Source organism: Setaria italica, chromosome I (assembly GCF_000263155.2).
Source record: "Setaria italica strain Yugu1 chromosome I, Setaria_italica_v2.0, whole genome shotgun sequence".
NCBI classification, from domain to species: domain Eukaryota; kingdom Viridiplantae; phylum Streptophyta; class Magnoliopsida; order Poales; family Poaceae; genus Setaria; species Setaria italica.
The window spans coordinates 29564373-29588120 of NC_028450.1; the positions used below are offsets into that span (position 1 = coordinate 29564373).

The window sequence follows — 23748 nt, forward strand, 5'->3', positions numbered from 1 at the left end:
ACACGATTTAAACAGGTTCAGGTCGCTTATGTCGCATAATACCCTACGTCATGTGTATTGGTTGAACTTGTTTGGAGGAAGTCTCTGCCTCGTCTTATATTGCCGGGGGCAGGATTACAGGTCGGTTGTTTACAAGAATACTAGTTGGATTCGACTAGAGAGCCCTACTCTAATTGCTACGAGTAGTTTACTAATCATCGACTAGTTCTTATCCTCCATGTAGACTACACCATCCTGTATCGTAGTTTTTATATAGTCTCAATGTACAGCTTCGTATTTAGGACTGTCCAAATTCTCTACGGGACGACAGCGGGAGTGAGAACTAAGCAAACTGCAATTCAACGATCATGAAATGCGGGTACTGGAACTCTGGTGTGTATGTGGCGCTGGACATATACAAGTGTGAAGTATGCAACGCAGACAGGCACGGGAACAACAGCCTAGGGACGCCGAGGCGCCGAGCGCCGCGTCACGAACTCGTTGGCGACCTGGAGGCTCGCGGTGCATGGCGATAACGACGAAGGCGACAAGCACGAGAGAACAGGCCAAAACAGTTTTACTTAGAAATTGGGCAAAAACTGAACAGTGAAACAATAACAATAACATTTGGCCCAGAACAACAGTGACATGATCACCAATCACAAATGGGCCGAAATTGAGCCTACAGAAATAATCACAGTAACGTTTGGCCCACGACAGCAATAACATGACCAGCAATCACAATAGCAGCAATACAGATCACCTCCAGTCACAAAGCTTACATCAGATCAGACGTACAAAAAATTGACTGACGAGATATAAAAAAACATCCGGAGTAAACTAATAATAGTATTGGCTAATATGGTGGAGGCCTGAGCCGCAACAGGCCCAACTCATACAATGCAAGTAGTGATTTCGGCCTAAGCCCAGAGAGTGGCCATCCCCGAGTCCGCGCGTATTGCCTGCAGACTGCAGTTCAAACTTCAAAGCATAGGAGAAGACAAGCGCAAGTATTCCATATCTGATCCCAGGACAAAGACCCCCACTGATTCTTCTTTTTTTCTGATAAAGACACAGATTCTTCTTATTGGCGGGTTGTAGCACAACTTGCTCCTGCTTTTCTGTTGTCCGCAGCCTCATTTCCATGAGGCCAACGGAGAAAAAAAAGGATATCTCAATGACAACCACACAAGTATGTCGAATGACAAGACCACATACCTTTATTCCTGGACCACAGCCGTTTTGTTCACATATTAACATTTAGGCCTAGCAGGTTTCCTATGGGAGGAAACATACCCATGAAAATTCACTCAATTGCTATGCAGTCCTGCAGTGCTGGTAAATATTTGTGGCCAATGGAGAATCTAGACACTGTGGTAGCAAAGCAGCTGCTATAAGAACAGCACAAAAAAAATTGTTTATCACGAGAACTGAAGAACAGTAAACCGAGTGCAAATAAGAGCACTTGACATGGTGCATCAATTTGCTGAATGCGCACAGGCCCACGGTGGATATATAGCACCAGATAGGAAAGCCCACAGGCCACAAGGAACACAACAAATATTTCAGAATCCATGAATGTTCAACAGCAGCAAAAAAACATAGAACTAGATCTTTGAAAACGGGCTAACATAGCAGAGACAAAACAGCAGAAAAAAACATAGAACTAGATCTTTTGAAAACGGGCTGAGCGAAGGGGAGCCCAAGGTGATCATGCAACTGAAAACAGTCAGGCAGCAAACTGCGACCCCAAGTTTTGGATTAGGCAGGAATCTTGCTCATATCCCCTTGCACCACCCATTTTATCCACCAACCATTCGTCTCAGCTTGGGTTGGGGCCACCACAGAATCAAAGCTCTTACTTCCATCCACATAAACGTGCTCATTTCTTCTCAGACTCCTATGAACACCGCTACCCCTTCTCCTCCTCAGTCTCATCTCTTTCTTCTTGCTGCCCCCAACTCATCAACCCCCTCTTCTGCTTCCGCCACTCAATGTCTCAATCCTCTCCGTTCTTCTCCATCGCCCGAGCACACGCTGGAGCAGGAGGGCGGGCTGCGGCAGCCGCTCTCCTGCTCCGTCAGCCCGTTGCTCAGCTGCCAACCAACATTCACAGCCTGAGGTGTTTCCCTTCGGCCAGAGTGACACATGCCAAGACGCTGCGATCGCACCTGAACCTCCCTCGTGCCACGCTGTCCTCCTTTGCCGATGCTGATGATGGCTCCAAAACGAAACCCGATGAGGCAGAGGCTGGGGAGGAGCAGAACGGGGAATGCGAGATGTCGGAGATGGCCAAGGCATTCCATATCTCACCAAGGATGGCGATGTCGATCTCCATGACAACTGCATTCGCTGCCCTCACCGTGCCACTGGCGATGCGCTCACTGGTCTGTCGTGGAACCTTCAAGATGAGTGTATTGGCATATCTGACACTTTTGTCAGGGTTCTACATGGCATGGAATATTGGGGCCAATGATGTGGCAAACGCCATGGGGACATCAGTGGGATCTGGGGCTTTGACACTCCGGCAGGCGGTGCTGACTGCAGCGGTGCTAGAGTTCTCTGGTGCATTCCTTATGGGCACCCATGTCACCAGCACCATGCAGAAGGGCATACTGGTTGCATCTGTCTTCCAAGGAAAGGACTCTCTGCTCTTCGCTGGATTGCTATCCTCCCTTGCTGCCGCTGGCACATGGCTGCAGGTATGTTCCATCACCCTTTTGAGCTCTGCTGTACCAAGTAAATCAGATCATTCAGTCTTCTCAACGGCCATAAGGATCACAGAATTACTGAGACATCACCCAGTTGATCTTCAGCCTACAATAAGGAAGGTTTAGGATGTAGTATCAGTGAGATGATTAATACTAGAATTGCATGATTAATTTGATATGGAAAATTCATAGATTTACATTCATAGAAGCTAGTAAATCTTGCCAACAATTTATAGTGTCTAACTGCATCTTTAATATGAAGGTTAATATGTGAAAACCATTCAGACGCGAATGGATCAAATCACAGAATACTAATATACAACTCAAGTACTCAGTAGAGTCCATCTATACCTTTGTCATAAGAACCACAAAGTAAGAACTCTGCAAAGGGAATGCACTTAAGAGACTAGATATAACTCTGTAAAGGGAAAGCAACCAGCAACTTAAACAGATGAACCAACCATGTACCTACAGCATGGCTTTCACCTTATTGATATGTGCGTGTTAGTTTAGTTAAATGAAGACTTAGACCAATGCACACTTCCACACTAAGTACACATTTCATTTCCAATTCTCAGAGGAAATTGTCTAGCACTTCATCAGTTACAACGGCATAGTAGGTACATAAAAAAATAGATGAGGTAACTCATTGGACAACATTCACTAATAACATAGCAGCAACGAACAAAATTTGAAGAACCTTGCATCTCAAAGTTTGTAGCAAGTAGAAGTTTGCTCAAATATTCACATCTATTTAAGGAATGAAGTTATGATATTCACATGTTTGGATGAGAATACAAATCAGGCAACATGCTTCCCGAAATAGCTTTTATCATCATTGGATGAAATGCCTCTGCCAATATTTCAGTCTTTAGTCTTGAGAATGCAGAGTCCTAACGTTTACAAGGAATAGGAAGCATCTAAGGACATTCATAAATTATAAGAATCTATGTGTATTAACCCATGCTGTTTCTTAGGTTGCTTCATCATATGGCTGGCCTGTCTCAACTACACATTGTATTGTTGGGGCCATGGTTGGTTTCGGGCTTGTATATGGAGGGGTGAATGCAGTTTTCTGGAGCTCCTTGGCTAGAGTATCTTCATCTTGGGTCATTTCCCCTTTGATGGGTGCAGCAGTCTCTTTTCTTGTTTACAAGTGCATACGCAGGGTAAGTGCTAGAGTAAACTTACTTTATAAGATAAATGACAAAAAAAGGACAGGTTCACTTCAACAGTTATGCATACCTCTAATACACCAAATGAGCATAGATTCTAAATTTCATAAATAAAGAGCATAAAAACTGTTCCGCAAAAGATGCAAAGGTTAATTTCTTACTGACCAATTTTCACTTCAGTTTGTATACAGTGCGCCAAATCCAGGCCAGGCTGCAGCTGCTGCTGCACCAATTGCAGTGTTTACTGGTGTCACTGCAATCTCGTTTGCTGCTTTTCCTCTCAGTAAAGTCTTTCCCATTGCTCTCCTGCAAGCATTATCATGTGGGGCAATAGGAGCCATCATTGTTACCCGAGTGATCCAAAAACAGTTAGGTGAGCTACTGTCTTCGGAAGCAGAAAAGATAGCATCTGCTGATAAGTCAAATGTTCAGCAGGTTGGATTTCTTTCGGACATTGCTGGCCCTACAGGAGCTCAATTGCAGATCGTGTATGGTGTATTTGGTTACCTGCAGGTCTTATCAGCATGCTTCATGTCATTTGCTCATGGAGGCAATGACGTCTCCAATGCCATAGGGCCCCTGGCTGCAGCTTTGTCCATTCTTCAAGGTGTGGCAAGCAGTGCGGAGATAGTCATACCTACTGAAGTTCTTGCTTGGGGCGGGTTTGGAATTGTTGCAGGTCTTACGATGTGGGGATATAGGGTGATAGCAACAATTGGCAAGAAAATCACAGAACTGACACCAACTAGGGGCTTCGCGGCAGAGTTTGCAGCGGCTTCAGTGGTCTTGTTTGCATCAAAGCTTGGTTTGCCAATTTCTGCCACACATACACTTGTTGGAGCAGTGATGGGTGTCGGATTTTCAAGAGGGCTCAACAGAGTCAGAGTAGAGACAGTTCGCGAAATTGTGGTCTCCTGGTTGGTCACAATTCCAGCTGGTGCCGTGCTATGTGTCCTCTACACAACGATCCTAACCAAGATTCTGGCATACTTTATGTGAGTGGATTGTGAAACATAAGAACTCAATTTAAGTGCTACAGTGCATTATCACTTCATGAATTTTGATCGGTGGAAAAGGCTCTCTCTTTTTTTTTCAAAAGTGAAGAGATAAGCTAATTTTAAAAGTTCTATCAGAACTTTACAAGAATTTCCAAAAGCAAATAATCATTTCCTTTGCAACTGAGTGCAATTAGGAAAAAGGTTTTCCAGCAAAATAATCATGGTACAGACTCCAGATTTTTCAACTTTCCGTACTACCTTGTGTCGATCACAAGGTCGAATACTGTAACTTCTTGTAGAGCTATTATACATAATAGACAATGATTTGTTAATTTCTTCATGTAAATTGTAATCATATCACGCAGCTTTGTTCAATACCACCCAATCATCCTTATAAGAGTTATTTCTCTGTAGGAAATTATAGTGTAAAAGCAAGTTGAACACAGATAAGGCTTTGTTTGTTTGAGCTTCCTTGCAGCTTCTCAGCATGAAAAGAAGCTCAAACAAATAGTGAACTTCTCGTGCAGCTTCCGGAAAGCTAGAAGCTCAGAAAAGCTGAGTTTATATGGAAAGCTGAAAAGCTCAGTTTTCTCAGCTTTTCGTAGCTTTTTGAGTCTAGGAAGCTAAACACATCTTCTAAAAGCTAATATTGGCTTTTCAGAACAAAAAAGCCAGCAGCAGCCTTTCAAAAAAGCTTAAAAGTTGCAGCTAAAACAAACAGGCCTAAGAATGCAACATCATAGGTGACAGATAATACAGGAAACAAAAGAACAGTTTGCAACGGAAGACTGGAAACATTAGTAATTTCAACTATTACATACTGTGTTGCACATCATGTTTTATGTGGTAAACAATGGAACTTAGGGTCATCAATTTTTTAATTGAAAGTTTACACATACACAGACTAACAGAGGTTTCAGAAAAGGAGAACGGGGAAGACTAGACATGACATAATCGATATTTCCAGCTTAAAAATACACATACCGAATAACACAGAAACTGGCCTCATTAAATTAGAGAACTGAAACTAAAGTCAGTGGTCAAGTTTAGAGATTCTCAACAAGCAAGTCACTGAAAATTTAAAAGACATCTGACCATGTGCAAGACCAGATACTTCATATTACAACTTCTTCTACTAGGTGACTCATTGTGACAATATGTTCTTTTTAATGATTCCTCGGCGTGGATGTCCAGGTTAGTGACACCTTACTATCACCATATTCGTGTGTAGTTCTTATATTACTGATAGCTCCATCTTCAATCTGGGGAATCGCTTTTCCGTTAATCAGATCAAAAGTATGGGCTTCCTAATTTTCATATAGGAAATTGTAACCAGAAAAGCGCAATGAAAAAACAAACAGTAACTTGTCAAGGACTAATTAGTCTAGGGCTCTAGGCACAAAGTGAAGAAGTAACAGCATCTGGCGCAGAGTGAGGAAACTAAACTAGTGTCTGGATTTTAGACAAGACCAAGTAGCATTAATCATCTAATTTCATACACAAGGTCCACATGAATGAAATGACAAGGGACTTGCTCAAATCCTCATAACAGGCAGCAGCAGGATAGGGCTACACAGCACATCCAGATAGCAGGAGCGAATCGGGGATCGCGAAATACAGACAGCGCAGCGGGGACGGCGGGGCTCCAGGCCGCCGGCAAAGCACGGAGGAGCCGCACGGGGTCAGCCAGTTTCCTGGTCGAAGTCGTCGCCGTCGGACTCCTCGACGTTGTCCGCGTCGTCGTCCTCCACCTCAGCGTCGTACTCCTCCTTGGTGTCGCCCGTGGGCTTTCCGATGATCACCAGGTTGCTGTTGGCCTTCCGGATCTCGTTCAGCTGGAGCGGCGGGGAAGGGAGAAACGAAGGGAAGCGTCAGTTATCCCTTTGGCGTCACGTGGGTAGCGCGGAAGGCGAGGGGAATCGAGGGGAGGGAGCGTCGGGGAATGGAATGGAGAGCAGAGCGGCACCTTATCCTCGAGGTCGGACTCCGCCATGGCGAGGAGGAGCTCGTCCTCGTGGGAGGTAGCCGGCACGGGAAGCAGCGTGGACGCCGGGATCAGCGGCGGCGACGGCCACTGCCGCATCAGCGCAGGGAACTGGAGCATTCTCCGCTCCCTGCCGCGGCTTCGCTTGGGCTGTGGGGAACTGGGCAACCGGGGCAGGCAGGCAGGCAGGAGGACTTGCGGCGGCGGCGGCGGCGGCGGCGGAACCTCCACTATGTTTAAGGCCCTGTTTGGAGAGCTGAAGCTTTTCCAAAGCTGCTGGTCCGAAAAGCACACTTGGTGGTATGAAAAGCTGCTAATGCTTCAAAAAAATAAATAATTTGGTCAGTTTGCCAACCTAGTTTTTAGATTGCCTAACTGGTGACCTTAAAGGTGAAATATCTAATTGCCATTTTGGAAAATATTATAGTTTGATTATATGCAAAGTTTAGAATAATATTAATAATAATTTGTGTTCTATTATGACGGTTTGAAAATTTTGAAATGTAGGATTACAACATGACACAATTGCTTCATCCGTGTGATGCCTTTTCCAATTAAGAGAACTAGATATCACATAGATTACTCTTGACAATATGGAAGTAGGTAGTAAATAATCAAGATATGCATGACACATGTTTGCTTAAATTTTTTAACGCTTTCTCAGCATGAAAAGTAGAAACTCAAAAAACAACGTGCAACTTACGAAAAAAGAAAAATTCAGAAAAGTTGAATTTATATGGAAAGTTGGAAAAGATCAGCTTTTTAGATTTTCGTAGCTTTTTTAAAAAAACTAAATACATTTTCTAAAAGTTATTATTGGTTTTTCGGAATCAAAAGTCTGCAGCATTTTTTTTCAGAAAACCCAAACAAGCGTGCCCTATACATCTTTACGAAGTACTCACATACATGAATATATACTTTTGGGGTAGCTACTATGCTAATACAGTACTATTTAGCATCGGAATCAACAAAACTTGCATTTACATCAAAGGGGAACAACGCCATCGAGGCATCGGGTAACATCTGAGCTCCTGTGTATTCAACTCATGCACACCGGCGCTTGATACAAGCGAGCAGCACTTAAAATTGATAATACAGAGGTACATTGTGGCGGAACCGCCCAACTTAAGCTGGTTTAAGTGCGCCTAATTGCTGTCGGAACAGTAATTATCCGAAACGCACCTAAAACAGCGTAAGTCCGGTAGTCCGTCGAGTGTCCCTAGGACTCCTCAAAGGATCCACGGCGTGTCTCATAACCATACATCAGGATAATATCCGCGATGGGATAATATCAACAAACATTACATTTTTACATACATAATTAAGAGGTACGATTTATTACAAGACATAAGTTGAGACAACTTAGTGATGCAGAGTTTGACAAGTTCTAAGATTAAACATAAACGGTTTGGGAGAAGATGCGCCGATACATGGTTTTCTAGAGTATTGAGAGACTCAGATCAACACTCTAGGTCTTCGGGGTCTCCTCCTCGGTAGCCTCCTGTGGAGCTTCTGAAAGATAACCACAAGGGGAAAACCCTGAGTACGGGGTACTCAGCAAGTCTTACCCGACTAACCAATATAATAGTTTTTCTTTGGAATGCATGTCAGTCTTTGGGTGTGCTTGGTTGACACGGTTTTTGCCGAAAAAGCTTACTACGAGTGAGGCCTTAATTTTATCTTTTATTTTAGTTAAGTTATTACCTAACCATTCTAGATGATGACAGAAGTAAAAGCATTCACAGCTGATAAATCATACAGTACTTGGCAACAGAAGATTTTATATCGCATGAGTTCATGCTACGAAGCTTAACAGCGATCAAGTGCATTCATAACCGAGAATTGCGGCGATCCGGATCTCATTACATCCTGCAGGAGAGTACCCTGATCACCAGCATCATACGACTGTCCAGGTCGTACTAACAACCTCTCGATTAGTAAAGTCAATGATTAGGAATACAACTACCCGGACCCAGGGATGCACCCCCACATGGGACCCCACGTCTGGTCTGATCTCCATGTGAGTTTCAGGCTACACCCCTGCCAATCTCCAGCACGTCAAATGCGGGTACGGAGCATTCCTGATCATAGAATTTACTAATCTACTGGGCTTTACTGGTCCCATACCCAGTAAGTGATCAGATGTTATCACTTGATCAATGGTTAAGACACGAATCGGTCCTTAACCAGATTAATCTAGCAGACAGAACTACATCACTAGCTTCTGTCTGGTTCCATGTTCCAAACTATCTTCATAAGCAACATGTATGACTTAAGTGTTTTCCTTAAGGTTGGTAAGCCAATCATGTAAGCAAGTAAGCAATTCTAGACTTGGGTAGTTTCTAGGATTTGAACAAGTGGCAAAGATGTCCTTAAATCAAGGCATGATCATACACAAGAATAGGTTTCATCCAACTCCTAGACTTAGTGCATACAATAAACAAATAACCTATAACTAGTCACATGAAATAACGACTCTAAAATAGATAGGTATAAATGCACCGGGGCTTGCCTTGATCGTTAAAAAGATTAGCAGAAGCCGACGGATTTGCTTCACAGGGAACAAATTCAAACACTTCGTCGGATTCCAAGGGTCCTTCTGAAAATTCCCAGTAATCCTCTTCCGGTGCCTCTGGATCTACGTCATATATACATGCAGGGGTTAGAATGCAAACTTTTTGAATAACAGACTATACAACTTTCCTTCATGATAAAGTTGCAAGCCAACAAGGACTATACAACCTTATCATGATAAAGTTGCAAGTCAACACACATAAAATCTAAAAGATTGACCTATACTTTTATTTTTCTTAACTAACCCTTCCTATAACTTTTCTTTTAATTTTTAGAAAAGGTGGTAAATAATTTCTAACTTGAAAATCTAATTTCCTAGGGGTTAAGAATTATTTGTGATTGATAAAATATTATTCATATTTTTATACATTTTATAAATATTAAGTATTTATTTAATTACCTTAAAAGGAAGGCATTAAATAAATACCCAAATTTTTATTATTTTCCTAGGGTGTAAAAATTTTAATGCATAAAGAAAAATAAAATAAGCCTAACAAAATTGGTTTCACTAATTTTGGACACTCCTACAAATTTCTGTGATTAAAATGGTATAAAACGAATTTAAACGAAATATTTTGCTAAAGAAATCTAACTTTTCCCGAAATTCCCCCGGAAAAACTTTTCTTACTCACCCACGCTCTACCCTCTCTCACGAACCCCTGGTCCCCACGGCGCGGACCCCACCTTCCTATTCCTTTCTACCCGCCGGTCCTATTCCTCCCTTCGACGGGCCCCGCGGGCCGTTTTTCTTTTTCTTTTTCCGCTTCCGGCCCAACAACGGCCCACGGCCTTCCTTTCCTCTTTTCCTTTTTCTTCCGCGAAGTCGGCCCGCGAGCTGTTTTGGCCTCCGGCCCTCTCCTTCGCGGTCGACTGCGCCGGCCCTTTGGGCTTCCAACGCACCAGCCCAACAACTGACTGCGCGCGCCCGGCCCTTTTCTCCTTTATTCATCCGCGTGCGGCACTGGGCTTTTAAGCCACGGCCCAGCAACCGACTGCGCGGTTCTGGCCTGTCTCCTTCCTCCCCCCGTCGCCTCTGACGCGCGGGCCCGAGCGCCCAGCTCCTTCTTCCTCCTCCCGCCAAAAGCGTGACCGGGACAGGGGGCGGCGCGGCTCGCCGGCCGGCGCCCTCCCGGCGGCGGGACCAGGCGACAACACCAACCCGAGACCTACACGACCTCGTGCACGGCAACAGCTTCCCCGGAGATGGCCGGAGCCATCCCCTCCACGGCGACGGGCGGCAACTCCCGCGGCCAGCCGTGGTTACTCGCGCTAGCAGCTTAACCGACCCAAACGACTACTTCTACTTCATCCTGGGACCCTATGGACTCGATCACAACTACACAAGAAGGAAGAAAAGCAGCGCAAGGTGGTTCTCACCGTGAGCGGGCGGCGCGACGGCGGCGGACAGAAGCGGCGGCGAGCACGGCTATTCCGGTGAGGATGTGGGACAACAACTAGCTCAGGGTGTGGCTGGGGTGTCTGTGGAGGGGTGGGCGAGAGGAATCGACGGGAGGCGAGAAGGGGGCAGTGGAATTTTGTGTGGCGGTGAAGCTTGACAGAGGAGAGCGGGCGGCGGTAAAAAGGACGACGGTGAAACGGCGGCGCGGGAGCGGTAGATATTCAAGTGTTTCACCGCGCGCATGGGCGACACCGTGGCCTACCCGTAGGCTTATGTGGTGAGGAGGTGGCCTAGCTAGACGCGCTGGCGAGTGACCGACGACGGCGGCGGCGACACGTCTTGCAGCTCTGTCATCGTTCATCTGGCGCCCGTGATCTTCAGAAGCAACTAACGGTTGATCCTCAATCCGACGGCCTCTCGTGCTTTAACAGAACCTGAAGATAAACTCAAGCTTGCCATCTTTTATTTTGGCGTCGGTTTGAGATAACTACCGAATTTGATGGAATTTGGATTTGTTTTCTCAAGTTCTTCTGAATTGCAACCGAAACCTTCATTCAGTTTCGTCAGTCGTCGTCAGTGTCATGGAGCTCACTTAATGACTCGATTTCATGATTAAATCCTTCTGCCCTCAGTCCAACTTCACCTCAAACATGCTCTATATTGTCCCATTGTTCCATTTTGCTCATGAACGAGTACCTCTTTTGATTTAAATAGTCCTGAATTCAAGCTCCAAGTTATTGCCTTGCTGCTGTCCAGACTTAGAAAAATTCAGAGTTTCAGTCAATTTGTGAATTTGTGCTGATTTTGAGCTGGAATTTGACTCCCTTCATTTTACTGTTCCTGGCCAACAACACATGATTATGGTAGTCCAAAGTCTATATTTCAACATGGTATAGTTGTTCTGGTGCTCTTAGTTGCAAAATTTTCCAGAAATGAATTTTGAAAACAGACTCTGCTGCTGTTTTCTGGACTGCTGTTTTTCGGACGGTGAACAATAAACGGCAGTTTCTCTTTTTCTTTTTCTTTCTCTGATTCTTTTATAATATTTGGCACCAATTTAGCTCCAAATTTTTGATCCCTCAATTCCAAATAATCTCATACTTGCATTCCACATGTTGGACAAATTTTTCTGAATTTCAAATTTGAAATTCAAATTTCGGTCAAAATTTGGCCGAATTTGATCTTTTTGCCATTTTTCTTTCTTTTTCTTTGGATTTCTTTCTGAATTTTTCATGGTCACTATATTACTTCAAATGGCACTTATTACATACATCCGCCCAAATTTCATATCTCGGTAGGTCTCCACAGCCCTAGGATGTGTTTGCCGCGGAAAATTGCAGCACTGCAGCAACCAGTTGACTACAGGCGGCGGCGGGATCAATGTGAGATTGAGAGGGTGACGCCTCGAATCTCGAAGCCTCTAACCTAGCGGCGCCGAACGGAAGAAGAGGAAAGGGTTCGGGGCGGAGGTCGGAGGCCGGAGGGAGAGGAGGAAGGAGCGGGGCGAGGGTCTTCGGGAGATAAATTATCTTTTCAGCATATGCGATGTGTAGATTTGAAAGCTTTTCAGCATGTTCGCTTCAGCTTATAAGCCGGCTGAAAAACTGAAACGGCTGATTTGTTGTGAGAGGAAAACACTGTTTGGTAGCTGATAAGCCGGCTCAATAAGCTGAAGCGAACATTGTTTAGATTTTGAAGCTGGCAAACATGCCCTAATCAAGAAATGCAAGTCTATTATAACGTACGCACAAAGAAGCCGCCATTCTTGTTAATGGGCTTCAGTAGGCTTTTGGCCTGGTGTGGCGCGCCATCTCTGAAGTAATGCAATGGGCCTTACGGCCCATCTTATTTCAACTGTCCTCGAGACCACGAGCCGCGCAACACGCGGCCGATCGTTGCAACCTCGCATAAATTCTTCCCGTTTTTTCGCTCCCGAATCCTCCTCTCCTCATTCTCTTCTCGTCTCCCTCCATTTCGTTCGCCCTCCACCCGATTCCCCCAACGGCCACCCGGGACGAGCGAACGAAACGAGCCGCGATTCCGCGATCGCCGTCGCCGCCGCCGCCGCCGCCGCCGCCGTCATGGATCCAACGCCGCAGTCGCACCCGATCCTCGCCTACGTGCTGTCCCGCCTCCCCTCGCTGCCCGCGGTGAGGACGCCGCGGTCCCCGTCGCTGACGTCCTCCCCGCGCGAGCGGGACCTCGAGCAGGCGTCCCCGCGCACGCCGTCGGGCGCCGCGGAGATCGACCTGGTGGGGCGCATGCCGGGCCTGCGCCACCCGTCCGTGCTCTCGGCCATGACGCGCGCCGTCGCCGACGTCGCCTCCGCGCGCGACGCGATCCGCCTCCTGGGCCCCCGCCCCGACCACGAGCAGGTCGACGCCTCCCGCGCGCTCCTCCTCTCCGCCGCCTCCGGGGACAAGCCGGACGCGACCGCGAAGGAGAAGGACGACGAGGAGGAGAAGCTGGAGGCGAGCCGGGAGGTGGTGCGGCTGGAGGAGGAGCACGAGGCGTACGGCGCCCTTCTGCGGGAGGCGGAGGAGAAGCTGGAGAGCGTGTACCGGATGGCGATGCACGGGAGGGACATCCAGGAGGGTGGCGGCGGTGAGAGAAAGAAGGGGGAGGAGGAGGAGGGCTCCGGAGCGGTGGACGAGGAGGTGGTGCGGGTGCTCAAGGAAGCGGAGGAAGGGAGAACGTTGGAGCGGGTGGACCTCGCCGACCGGCAGCTGCGCCTCCTGCCGGAGCCCGTCGGCCGGATCCGCGGCCTCCTCGCGCTCGACGTCTCCCGCAACCAGCTCAAGGTTAGGGACTCTTACACACCCAAGCTGCACGCGTGCACCAGCCAGCATTGCTCTGTCCAACTGTGCCTGTCGTCTGCCTGCTTCATATACACATTGGCGTTCGCCATTTGTTCTGAAGTATTCAGCATTCAGATTGGTCGAATCGAGGTTGGATTGTAGGAACTGTACGTCCGGTCCCCGATATTCCGCGACGGTGACGCGTCTTCTCGTGATCTGGGATAGTGGGATTGCTGATCAAATGGAGTATGTCATTGCTTGAAGGAAGGATGAATGATGGAGTACTGAACTACTGAAGAATGCAATGCTGTTTGCCATCGTTGGCAGTTGGCACCTTCATGCATGATTTTTGCTGGTTGGAAGTTGGTATTAGTTATAATTAGGAATGTAGAGCGAGGAAGGTAAGAGAAGTCCATTCAATTGCTAAAAAAAATGGTCGAACAAGCCAATTTCTCAATGATCGAAATGCATTCATCCGTCATGTTCACCAAGGTACTCTTTCCTTGCCCTGCTTCACGCCTTCACCAACGGTGTTCGTTGGATTCGCAGGTGGTTCCCGATGCTATTGGCGGGCTCGAACACCTGGAAGAACTCCGCCTCGCCTCCAACAACTTGGTTTCCCTCCCGGACTCCATCGGCCTCCTCTCCAACCTCAAGCTCCTCGACGTCTCCGGCAACCGGCTCAGGGTCCTGCCCGACACCATCTCGAAATGCAGGTATAAACAGCCAACAAATCATCTCACTTCTTGCTCCAAGCAAGAAAACCTCTCGTTATGACTGTGACCACTCTGAGCTCGCTCCAGATCGCTGGTGGAGCTGGACGCGAGCTACAACGCGCTGGCGTACCTCCCGACGGGCATCGGGCACGAGCTGGTGCACCTGCAGGCGCTGCGCGTGCACCTCAACAAGCTGCGGTCGCTGCCGTCCTCCGTCTGCGAGATGCGGTCGCTGCGCCTCCTGGACGCGCACTTCAACGAGCTCCGGGGCCTCCCCGCCGCCATCGGCCGGCTCTCCGCGCTGGAGTCGCTGGACCTGAGCAGCAACTTCAGCGACATGCGGGACCTGCCGCCGTCGTTCGGTGACCTGGCGGGCCTCCGCGAGCTCGACCTCAGCAACAACCAGATCCGCGCGTTGCCGGACTGCTTCGGTCGGCTGGGCAGGCTGGAGCGCCTCCGCCTCGACCAGAACCCGCTCGCCGTGCCACCGCCGGAGGTGGTCGCCGGCGGCGTAGGCGCGGTGAAGGAGTACATGGCGGGGCGGTGGGCCGAGGCCGTCGCCGAGGAGGAGCGGCGGCGCGCGAGCGCGGCCGCCATGGCGGTGGATAGCCCCACCAAGGCGTCCACGCCCAGGGAGTGGCTGACGCGGAGCGTGTCGTCGCTGAGCACATGGGTGTCGGATGTGACTGTGAAGGTCGTCGGACAGGACACGGTGGAGGAGGAAGAGGAATTCCTGCAGCAGCAGTTCTGAAGGTGCCCGGCGGCCGCATCCATCGCCAGACCGTCGCCGTAGAAATGACTGCAAAGGTTGGTTGGTTCGTGCAAGACTAGTGCGCACGACGCAAGATGATCGCGCATTCACTGATTTGTTGTTTCGTAATTTTATTGCTAACGTTTCTTACTGAAATTTGTATCTAGTATAACACGTTTCTTGGGTTTGTCTTTAAGCTGAAATGTAATCTTCTTTGTGAACTGTCCTATGAAACGGCATCAACAAAGATTATCAAAAGATGTACAAAAATGAATCCAGTAGTTGCCCATCAACATAGAAACTGGGGCACACATCGAACCGCTTAGCAGATTCGGATCATGTGTTTTTTGAAAACCTAAAATCCCTAAAACTCCTTTTAGCCCAACAACCCTCAAATCTTATGTTCGTCCATTTCACATCTGAACGTGCTTTCGTGCACGTCGCTGCCGCCTTGCTAGGGATGGGAGAGGGTAAGAGTAATAATGGAGCAAGCAACAGGGGAATGAAAGAATGGAGCTGTGTTGACAGAAGAAATACATTCACTGCTTGATCTTTGGTTCCAAACAGGGTAAACCTGCTCTTGGAGACATCCTCATAAGCCAAACTAATTCACATTAATCTGAGTTCACGTTTGCATTATGTTTTCCTAAAATCCTCTGAAAACATGTTTTACTAAATTCAGTTCTTTTGTGATGTTGCACCCTGCAGCTCAGACAAGGCACCCAGATCATACAATTTACACGGACTGCAGAGCAAGCAATGAAACATACACATCCGCAGAGGTCCGTGCATCATAATATGTTTGGACATCTCGGTCACAGATGCAAGGCAGAACAGCAAGTCCATACAAGCAGTTCATCTGGCAGGGTAACTGCTTTGCTGAAGCGCGCACGCGCAAATAGCCAAATACTACGAGTTCATCGACACCACACACCACAAGCATGACATATATAAAGTAGTCTTTAGATAAGCAAGCACTGAGACGTGATAGCTGCACCATAGGGGTACAGCAGTCTCATTATTTACGCGTAGATATTAGATAACTATGTGCACAGGCACACGATCTTCACTTGTCCTTCTTCTCCCTGGCGATGAGGTCCATCACAGCTCGCTTGATGCTTCCCCCGTTCTTTGCGAGCAGCTCCTTGTTCATCTCAGTATCATCGAAACCCTGAAAAGAGCCAAGTTTAGAAGCACGTAGCAGAAGTTATATGGGAACCATACAGAATAACAGAGGCATGTATCTTACCATCTCCTCCAGCTCTGCAAGGAGGGGATCCCATTCGTTGACGCCACACAGATCATCCACAGACAGCTCCAGGTTGTAATTGTTCTGCCTAAGGATTTCCTTGTTCAGATCAATCTGCCTAAAGCCCATTTCCTCCAGCTCCCTCAGCAGCTTCTCTTCATTGTGACCATCTATGTCAAAAGGCTCAGGTGCTGCGGCGCTGGCTGCAGGTGGAGGCACAGGCACAGAAGCAGGGGCAGGGGCAGATGCAGGTGCGGATGCAGGGGCAGGCATAGAAACAGGCACAGTTGTAGGCAGGATAGGCACATTAACAGGTGAAGGTCCAACCGGGGCAAGCAGCTCAGGTGCAGGTGCAGGCACACTAACAGAAGGCACAAAAGCAGCAGCAGTGGCACTGGACATGGGAACATCAACGACAAGGTTTGCAGGAGCTGCTGCAGGCATAGAGGTAGCAACTACTAGAGCAGGCTGAGATTTCTTGGGCTCTGGAACATCACTCGGATAGAAGTGGAACTCTTTAGTGCGTTTGGCATGTGCACTAAGGGCTGGGTCAACAGGCTCAATGTTCACATCAATTAGGCTAGTTGTGTTTGCACTACTGCCTTCTGGTGGCAGATTCAGATTAATAGCAGTGTTCCTGTTATTGTCATTAACAAAGGAAGGATCTTCCACCTACAGATGCAGTTACAGTTCAAAAGTTCAGGTCAGAAAGAAAATTACTGAGAGTAAACATCTACATTTTGGAAAACAATGTTAAGGTAACAACCTGAATATGAACCCAAACTCGCTGACCAAATTTCTGACCAGAAGGTGATGCCAACCTCCAGTAAGATATGTACCTCCCAGGCCTTGTGGGTGCCACAAAATCAACAGCAACATCAATCTCCTTATCCACAGGAAACCCATTGACTGGAATCTGCACAATACAAGAAAGCTCATAACTGAGAACTTGTACATTTCTATAACATGCAGCCTAATTTGCAATTCAAAGAAGCAAGCGGAAATCTAATCAGAGTAAATATAGCTACCTCTAATGGAACAGAGGTCTGCAATGCAAACTGATCTCCACCGACCCAGATAAGCTGTGTGCCCAATGGCCACACGATAGACCCATTGTTATGCATGCGCCAAATCTTAGTAAACGGGGTAGAAGGTGTCATCAGTGTGCCATCCAGGACAGTTACATCCAAAATGAAGCGACTTTCAAGTTTCTCCCGTTTCGACTTCATCACAACCCGTGGGTGGTGCACCTTTCGATACTTAAAGAAAACAGATTTTCAAATCAGTTATTCTGCTAAGCAACTTAGTCATACAAAAGAATACTCCATCCAAAATGAGGCACTCACCGAATGAGGATCTCTCAGTAACCTGTGTGGTAAAATAGGCTTGTCTATTTTGGTGTACTCAACTTCATTTCCCATGCGCTGGAAACAGGAATTGCACAAATCGTAGTCTTCTTTCCTGTGGGGCAAACAGGAAGATGTCAGATCTAACAGCATCAAATACAACCAAGAATTATTGAAGTAGAAAGTTATTCGAGGCCTTACACGTTAGATTTGAAACGTGGACCAACAATTGGTTGTACTCCACAACCATCACACTGAATCCATCTATGGAGACTACGTGGTGCTGAGTTCTCCATATTGCCAGCAAGATCTCCATATGGATGCCCAGAAGACAAGAGACGGCCTGGATAAGGAAAATGTGGAGAAGGTCCATAGCCTGGTGGTGCATGAGACACTGCTGCAGGTGGTGCATAGGGAACTTTATACATTGGAATGCGCCATCTGGAATCACTAGTGACTTTTGTATTATTTTCAGATTGCCACTGGTGTGGTTGGCTCCTTCGTGGACGGAACAATTCAGAAACACAAGGAGGTGGAGGTGGAACATGAATGGGAACAGCATGCGGGGAGGCAGGCTGAGTGGCAGAGGACGCAACAGATTTGCCCTTACTTTGAGCATCAATCTTCCCTTTGCAAACAGGTTTGTCAACTGAATTACTGGGGAACAGCAACTCCTCAACAGATGGGTACATTGATGGTTGCTGACCTTGAGAAGCCTCAACACTAGGAGCAGCAACAGGAGCATCCTTTAACACACTCCTAAGATCCAAACATGCCTTAGCTTTGGGCTTAGCTGTGGCAGGAACAGCAACAGGAGCATCCTCTGCCACACGAGTAGAAGAGGTGGATGACCCTTCAGCATGTGCATCAGATGGTCCATTGCCACCATTGCTTGGTGCCATCATTTGCACAAAAGGTTTCATCAGCTCAGCTAATGGTGGTGGTGCCGCATCAAGTACTTCATGAGAGAGTTTTGCAATGGCATCAGGAATTGGCTCTGGGATAGACTTGATAGCTTCACCTATAGCTGATTTTATATGTGCCAGACTTTCTTCCTGAGCAGGTTTCAAACCTTCGATAGCTGACATTATCTGGGACAGTGGATCCTGAGCAGTAGGCTTCACAGGTGTAGAATTTCTCTCCTTTTGTTCAGTTGGTTGACTTTTCTTTAGCTGAACAGTAATCCTCAGAGGGTTTAGTTTCTGACGCAGAGCTGCATCACGCAGGTCATCATCATCATCTAGCATGACAGCATCACCATCCTCATCGGTGTAAGTCAGAATGAAGTCAGCATCAGGACCGAACTTAAAGGCAGTTGCTATCTTTGCCCGCAGAGCAGATAAATTCATGTCCAAATGAGCTCCATTGACACAACCATAAAACCTCTTAAGAGTGTCACCGTATTTGACCTGCAATATGTTAAAGAAAATCAGAAAGTTACAGTAAGATAATACACTCATAGTCAGCACTTACAGCTAGAAGATCAAATGAAAACAGTGATATATGCGAGAACAAAAATCATATAAAGTTGGGGACATGAAGCTCTTAAAATTGACCTGTTGAAACCCTCTAGGAACAACAACAAAAAATTGCCAGGTTTCAAAACAACAAAAAGGACATTAGTTAAACAATCTGGATAAACATGGTGGAAGTGTCAGAGGAGTACAGAAAGAAAGGACAACTCAACAAAGTTGAAATGGTGGAACCATAAAGTTAAATCAAAGCAGTCTAATGGAAGAAACATATTACACCTACTGCAGCCTCAAGATGCACTTAGTCAATGTGCAAGGCTATTCAATCTTATCGTTTCGACCTATTCCAGAAAACCTGCATGACTGAACCCTCAATTGCAATGATCATCCTTTTTCTGTTATCCAATTCAAAATCATAAATGGCAACTAAACTAAAGCAAGGCAGAGCAAGAAGCAGAAATAGAACAATTGGAATCTAACTGTTGTTCTGCCTAAAATGTTCTTAACATCTATTCTTAATCCACGTTGAATCCAAAAACTGGCATAGAGAACTGTACAAAGAGATGGCTCTCTATACATCATATTCTAAAAAAATACATCTAGTTTCATCAGAAAATAAACAATCTCGATGTGAACAGTAATACAGAACAGCTAACATGCCCAACTTTCCCCCCCATTTTTCCTGCTATTTTAAGAATCCACAAGTGGGAACTCGTTAATAGCACTCTTTAAAGTTAGATTCAGATATCACAAAATACCATGTAGGAGCATATTTCATGAGCAGATTACCCTAGACGCCACAGGCAAACATAGGACCATCTTCAGTCATTAACTATCAGGCACCGACAGATGAATCCCCATCCGAAGGTGTTTGGTAATAAGCACGCACAAAGAAAATCATGTCCGTGGTCTCACACCACCATCGGCAAATATAGAAGAATCTTTATCTTTAAACCACACGATGAATAAACTAAGAGACTCCATCGCCTACACAAAATATCTCCTCGTGGAAAAAGAGAATCTACACCAACAAAACAAACCGCAAAACCCTAGTCACCACAGGACTGTGGAAACCCCCTGTTTCCGTCGATCTAATACCCAATCCGACCATACCCACGGCCGATCCATGATTCAACACAGAAACCCCCAACCCACGGCCCTCCCCACATCGATCAAATCAAAACCATGAACAGAGGCGGAGGTTCCCCCACACGGCCACACCTCACGCCACCACCGTGCCCCCTAAATCGCACAGAACCCCAAGTACGAAACCACAGATTTTTCGGCCGGGGTGCCTCACCTTGAATGTGACGTCTCGCACCTCGGCCTGCGGGCCGAAGGGGAAGAACGTCGGCGCGGCCGGCGAGCTCCGGTCGGACATCGTGTCGGGGGGGAAGCCCCGCGGGGGGGAGGACGAAGCGGCGATCTGGCCGAACCCTAGCGGAGTCAGTCGTCGATCGATTCGGGACGAACCCTTGACGCAATCGGAGAGGAGGGGGAGGGGCAGGGGAGGAGGGGGAGCGGGCTGCGTAGCCGTGAGCCGCAGCTGTGGTGGTGAGGGGAGAGTGTCGATGCGGCCAAGCCCTGGGCACCGGAGCCCCTCTTTATCACGCCTCGTTTGCTTCCGAGCGAAGGGATAGCTCTCTAGGCGGTGCCGTTGGGGATTTAATGCCGGGCCCCACGCGTCAGCGAGCGAGCGAGACTCCGGTCGCTTCCCCGGGTCGTGCCCGCTGGGGTCCTATTCAGCTCGCGCGTGCTGGTGGGACCCACGTGTGGGGTATGGATGTCGGTGACGATATATGGATAAGGATATGGAATAAAAAATTGCTGCTAAATCCTGCCATCTTCTTTGGGCGCAAGTCGGGATCTCCTTGCCTGCTGGATCCCGCACGTTGCTTGAGTCACTGTCGGATGGGCCCCGTTGGATTTCTTTCTCGTTCGTTGTCGCCTGGCCGGTGGGGACAGACGGAGGGCATTTATTTGGCGTGACCGCGTGAGTGACTGGTTGAGCTCTTCTTGCCGTGCAAGCTGGGTGGTGTGTGCTCGGGCCTCGGGCTAAGGAATTGACTAGTCAGCGTGCCCGGGGTGTTCGATAGCCTTAATGAATTAACTGACTTTTTTTTTACGACTAATTAGAAAACATTAAACATGAGATAATTACAAAACTAATTACACAGATGGAGGCTAATTCGCGAGACGAATCTATTAAGCCTAATTAATCCATCATTAGCACACATTTACTGTAGCATCACATTGTCAAATCATGGACTAATTAGGTTTAATAGATTTATCTCGCAAATTAGCCTCCATCTGTGCAATTAATTTTGTAATTAGTCTATATTTAATATTCCTAATTAATATCAACATTCGATGTGACGGGAATTTTAGGAGAACTAAAGAGCCAAACGGAGCCTCACTGCTCCATCAAATTACTCGTATTATTCCAAAAAAATGCTTAAAAAACCTATGGGAACCAATATCATCTTCAACATCTAAAAAAAATTAGCTTGACTTTTGCTCTCTTCTGCCAGTGATGTAAAACACAATAGTACCTATGTAGCTTTCGTGTGCTGGATAAGCAACATGGTTTTAAAGTCCACTAAGCCCAACTGGAAAGATTACATTCAATATTTTCTGAGAAATAGATCAACATTTAGAAATATTTTTAACATTTTTGAAAAAATAACTACTTTCAACATTTTTCTTAAACTATCCCATCATTTCAATAGAATGGATTCAACATCTACTAAAACCTATATCAACATTCTGAAAAAAATTGGTATTCTTCTCCAGCGGCGGCAGCATGCGCGGCGGCGGGGGCGACCTCTGGCGGCGTCGAGGGCCACACATGCAACGGCTGGAGGCAGCGGTGCGTGCCCCCGCAGCGGTGGAGCTCGCCACAGCGACGCGTGGGATCGACGGCAGCAGCAGGGAAGCGATGCCCCCCGTCCGTGGTAGAGCCACCGCATGCGCGCGCAGCCCCACACCTTGTGGCTGCAGTGGCGGAGCACATGGGGCGGCAGCGCCGCGTGGCCATAGGGACAGCAGAGCCCTAGCCGGGTTGGCGGGCACAAGGAGCAGCATCGCTTCGGAGAGGATGGCGGCGATGCTCGAGAAAGGAAGACCAAGGCAACTGGAAACCCTAGGCTGAGCAAGATCCAACCGGTGGAGCTCTTAGCACGAATCTCAAACACCGGAAGACATGTGACATATTGGTTTCCGGAAGCCATAATCCACGCATGACCTAGGCTTAGTTGGTTTTTGCTTTCTTCTGCTAGACATGTAAGAGCATCTCTAAGAGTGGCTAAAAAAATAGAGGTCCAAAAAAATGATTTTAGGATATTACCAAAAACTATTGGGAGTAAAAACTACCAACTCCAAATGTTCCAAAAATTTAATTCCAGAATAGATCTAATTGCTGCCGCATTATCCAATGTGGGCCCACCATACCAACTGTACCTCCTCTATCTACTTTTCGGGGGTGTTTGGATCTTTAGTCCCGACTAAAATTTATGTCACATCGAATATTTGAAGGCTAATTAGGAGGACTAAACATGAGCTAATTATAAAACTAATTACACAAATGGAGGCTAATTCACGAGACGAATCTATTAAGTCTAATTAATCCATCATTAGCACATGTTTACTGTAGCATCACATTGTCAAATCATGGACTAATTAAGCTTAATATATTCGTCTCGCAAATTAGTCTCCATCTGTGCAATTAGTTTTGTAATTAGTCTATATTTAATACTTCTAATTAGTATCTAAACATTCGATGTGACAGAAATTTTAGGAGCTACTAAAGAAACAAACACCCCCAACGGGCACATCTCGTTGTTCTTATTCCTGACTGATCTGACCATTCAAGCTGCTTGTAATCTGTTCTCGATGCTAGATTCACATTGGATACACAGCTACGCAAAAGCCTGACGCATTTGAGAAACAACTCTCCTCTGCTTGCTCCTGGCCTAGGGGATGTTTGAATACTGGTGCTAAACTTTAGCAGTTTTCGGATACTAATTAAGAAGACTAAACATGAGCTAATTATAAAACTAAATACAGAACCCCTGAGCTAATTCGCGAGACGAATCTATTAAGCCGAATTAATCCACCATTAGCAAATGGTTACCGTAGCACCACGTTATCAAATCATGGACTAATTAGGCTTAATAGATTCATCTCGCGAATTAGACTCCATCTGTGCAATTAGTTTTGTAATTAGCTTATGTTTAATACTCCTAATTAGTATCCAAACATTCGATGGGACAGATGCTAACTTTAACCGGTGGTATCCAAACACTCCGTAAGGATACTTGCGTCCATGTAATTTCGTTCAATTCAACAAACATCTTTACTGTCGGATTTAGAAAGCATCTGCATTGAAAGTTCTCATTGGAAGTTGTCATCGTGAGTTCAGCTATGGATTTCTCCTTCATCTTCGACTTCCAGTTACCTCTCATGGTGGAGAGATGCGACGGAAGGTTGGGCGGTGGGATTGGATCGGAGCGGTGACGGGGCCAGGCGTCTTCTAGACCGCCAAGGAGCAATATGACGACACCTAATGGGGAGATGCAGGGCACCACACCGTGGCTG

General features: G+C 46.8%; 4 protein-coding genes across 5 annotated transcripts; 2 read left to right on the top strand and 2 right to left on the bottom strand.

Annotated features, from left to right (window-relative positions):
* Positions 1 to 1668: 1668 nt before the first annotated feature.
* Positions 1669 to 5243, top strand: LOC101765996 (inorganic phosphate transporter 2-1, chloroplastic). The gene is made up of 3 exons (XM_004952901.3): positions 1669 to 2681; positions 3668 to 3859; positions 4046 to 5243. The coding sequence occupies exons 1-3, from the start codon at positions 1974 to 1976 to the stop codon at positions 4862 to 4864; spliced, it is 1719 nt and encodes a 572-aa protein (XP_004952958.1). The 5' UTR covers positions 1669 to 1973; the 3' UTR covers positions 4865 to 5243.
* Positions 5244 to 6228: 985 nt separating this feature from the next.
* LOC101766403 (anaphase-promoting complex subunit 15) lies at positions 6229 to 7137 on the bottom strand. Its single transcript, XM_004952902.4, has 2 exons — positions 6830 to 7137; positions 6229 to 6698 (listed from the first exon to the last, which is right to left on the bottom strand). Exons 1-2 carry the CDS (start codon positions 6965 to 6967, stop codon positions 6546 to 6548), a joined length of 291 nt encoding a protein of 96 aa, XP_004952959.1. The 5' UTR covers positions 6968 to 7137; the 3' UTR covers positions 6229 to 6545.
* A 5764-nt stretch (positions 7138 to 12901) lies between these two features.
* On the top strand, positions 12902 to 15366 carry LOC101766821 (plant intracellular Ras-group-related LRR protein 2). Its single transcript, XM_004952903.2, has 3 exons — positions 12902 to 13621; positions 14168 to 14334; positions 14422 to 15366. The coding sequence occupies exons 1-3, from the start codon at positions 12902 to 12904 to the stop codon at positions 15083 to 15085; spliced, it is 1551 nt and encodes a 516-aa protein (XP_004952960.1). The 3' UTR covers positions 15086 to 15366.
* Positions 15367 to 15726: 360 nt separating this feature from the next.
* Positions 15727 to 20775, bottom strand: LOC101767234 (protein NBR1 homolog). Of its 2 annotated transcripts, none has more exons than XM_004952904.3 (7): positions 20453 to 20774; positions 17882 to 19089; positions 17681 to 17795; positions 17363 to 17593; positions 17101 to 17250; positions 16335 to 17006; positions 15727 to 16256 (listed from the first exon to the last, which is right to left on the bottom strand). In XM_004952904.3, the coding sequence occupies exons 1-7, from the start codon at positions 20531 to 20533 to the stop codon at positions 16152 to 16154; spliced, it is 2562 nt and encodes an 853-aa protein (XP_004952961.1). In that variant the 5' UTR covers positions 20534 to 20774; the 3' UTR covers positions 15727 to 16151. The 2 variants fall into 2 exon arrangements, with proteins under 2 accessions (XP_004952961.1, XP_004952962.1); XM_004952905.4 differs by having other exon boundaries at positions 15846 to 16256; positions 17363 to 17584; positions 20453 to 20775.
* Positions 20776 to 23748: the final 2973 nt, after the last annotated feature.

Excerpts from the sequence above, each read along its gene's own strand:
- LOC101765996 (XM_004952901.3), top strand. The coding sequence starts at position 1,974 with ATGTCTCAATCCTCTCCGTTCTTCTCCATCGCCCGAGCACACGCTGGA. Across the intron at positions 2,682-3,667 it reads CCGCTGGCACATGGCTGCAG|GTTGCTTCATCATATGGCTG; the intron begins GTATGTTCCATC and ends GCTGTTTCTTAG. Across the intron at positions 3,860-4,045 it reads TTTACAAGTGCATACGCAGG|TTTGTATACAGTGCGCCAAA; the intron begins GTAAGTGCTAGA and ends TTTTCACTTCAG.
- LOC101766403 (XM_004952902.4), bottom strand. The coding sequence starts at position 6,967 with ATGCTCCAGTTCCCTGCGCTGATGCGGCAGTGGCCGTCGCCGCCGCTG. Across the intron at positions 6,699-6,829 it reads AGTCCGACCTCGAGGATAAG|CTGAACGAGATCCGGAAGGC; the intron begins GTGCCGCTCTGC and ends CCGCCGCTCCAG.
- LOC101766821 (XM_004952903.2), top strand. The coding sequence starts at position 12,902 with ATGGATCCAACGCCGCAGTCGCACCCGATCCTCGCCTACGTGCTGTCC. Across the intron at positions 13,622-14,167 it reads TCTCCCGCAACCAGCTCAAG|GTGGTTCCCGATGCTATTGG; the intron begins GTTAGGGACTCT and ends TTGGATTCGCAG. Across the intron at positions 14,335-14,421 it reads GACACCATCTCGAAATGCAG|ATCGCTGGTGGAGCTGGACG; the intron begins GTATAAACAGCC and ends AGCTCGCTCCAG.
- LOC101767234 (XM_004952904.3), bottom strand. The coding sequence starts at position 20,533 with ATGTCCGACCGGAGCTCGCCGGCCGCGCCGACGTTCTTCCCCTTCGGC. Across the intron at positions 17,251-17,362 it reads AGACCTCTGTTCCATTAGAG|ATTCCAGTCAATGGGTTTCC; the intron begins GTAGCTATATTT and ends TGTATTGTGCAG. Across the intron at positions 17,007-17,100 it reads GAGTTTGGGTTCATATTCAG|GTGGAAGATCCTTCCTTTGT; the intron begins GTTGTTACCTTA and ends CTGCATCTGTAG.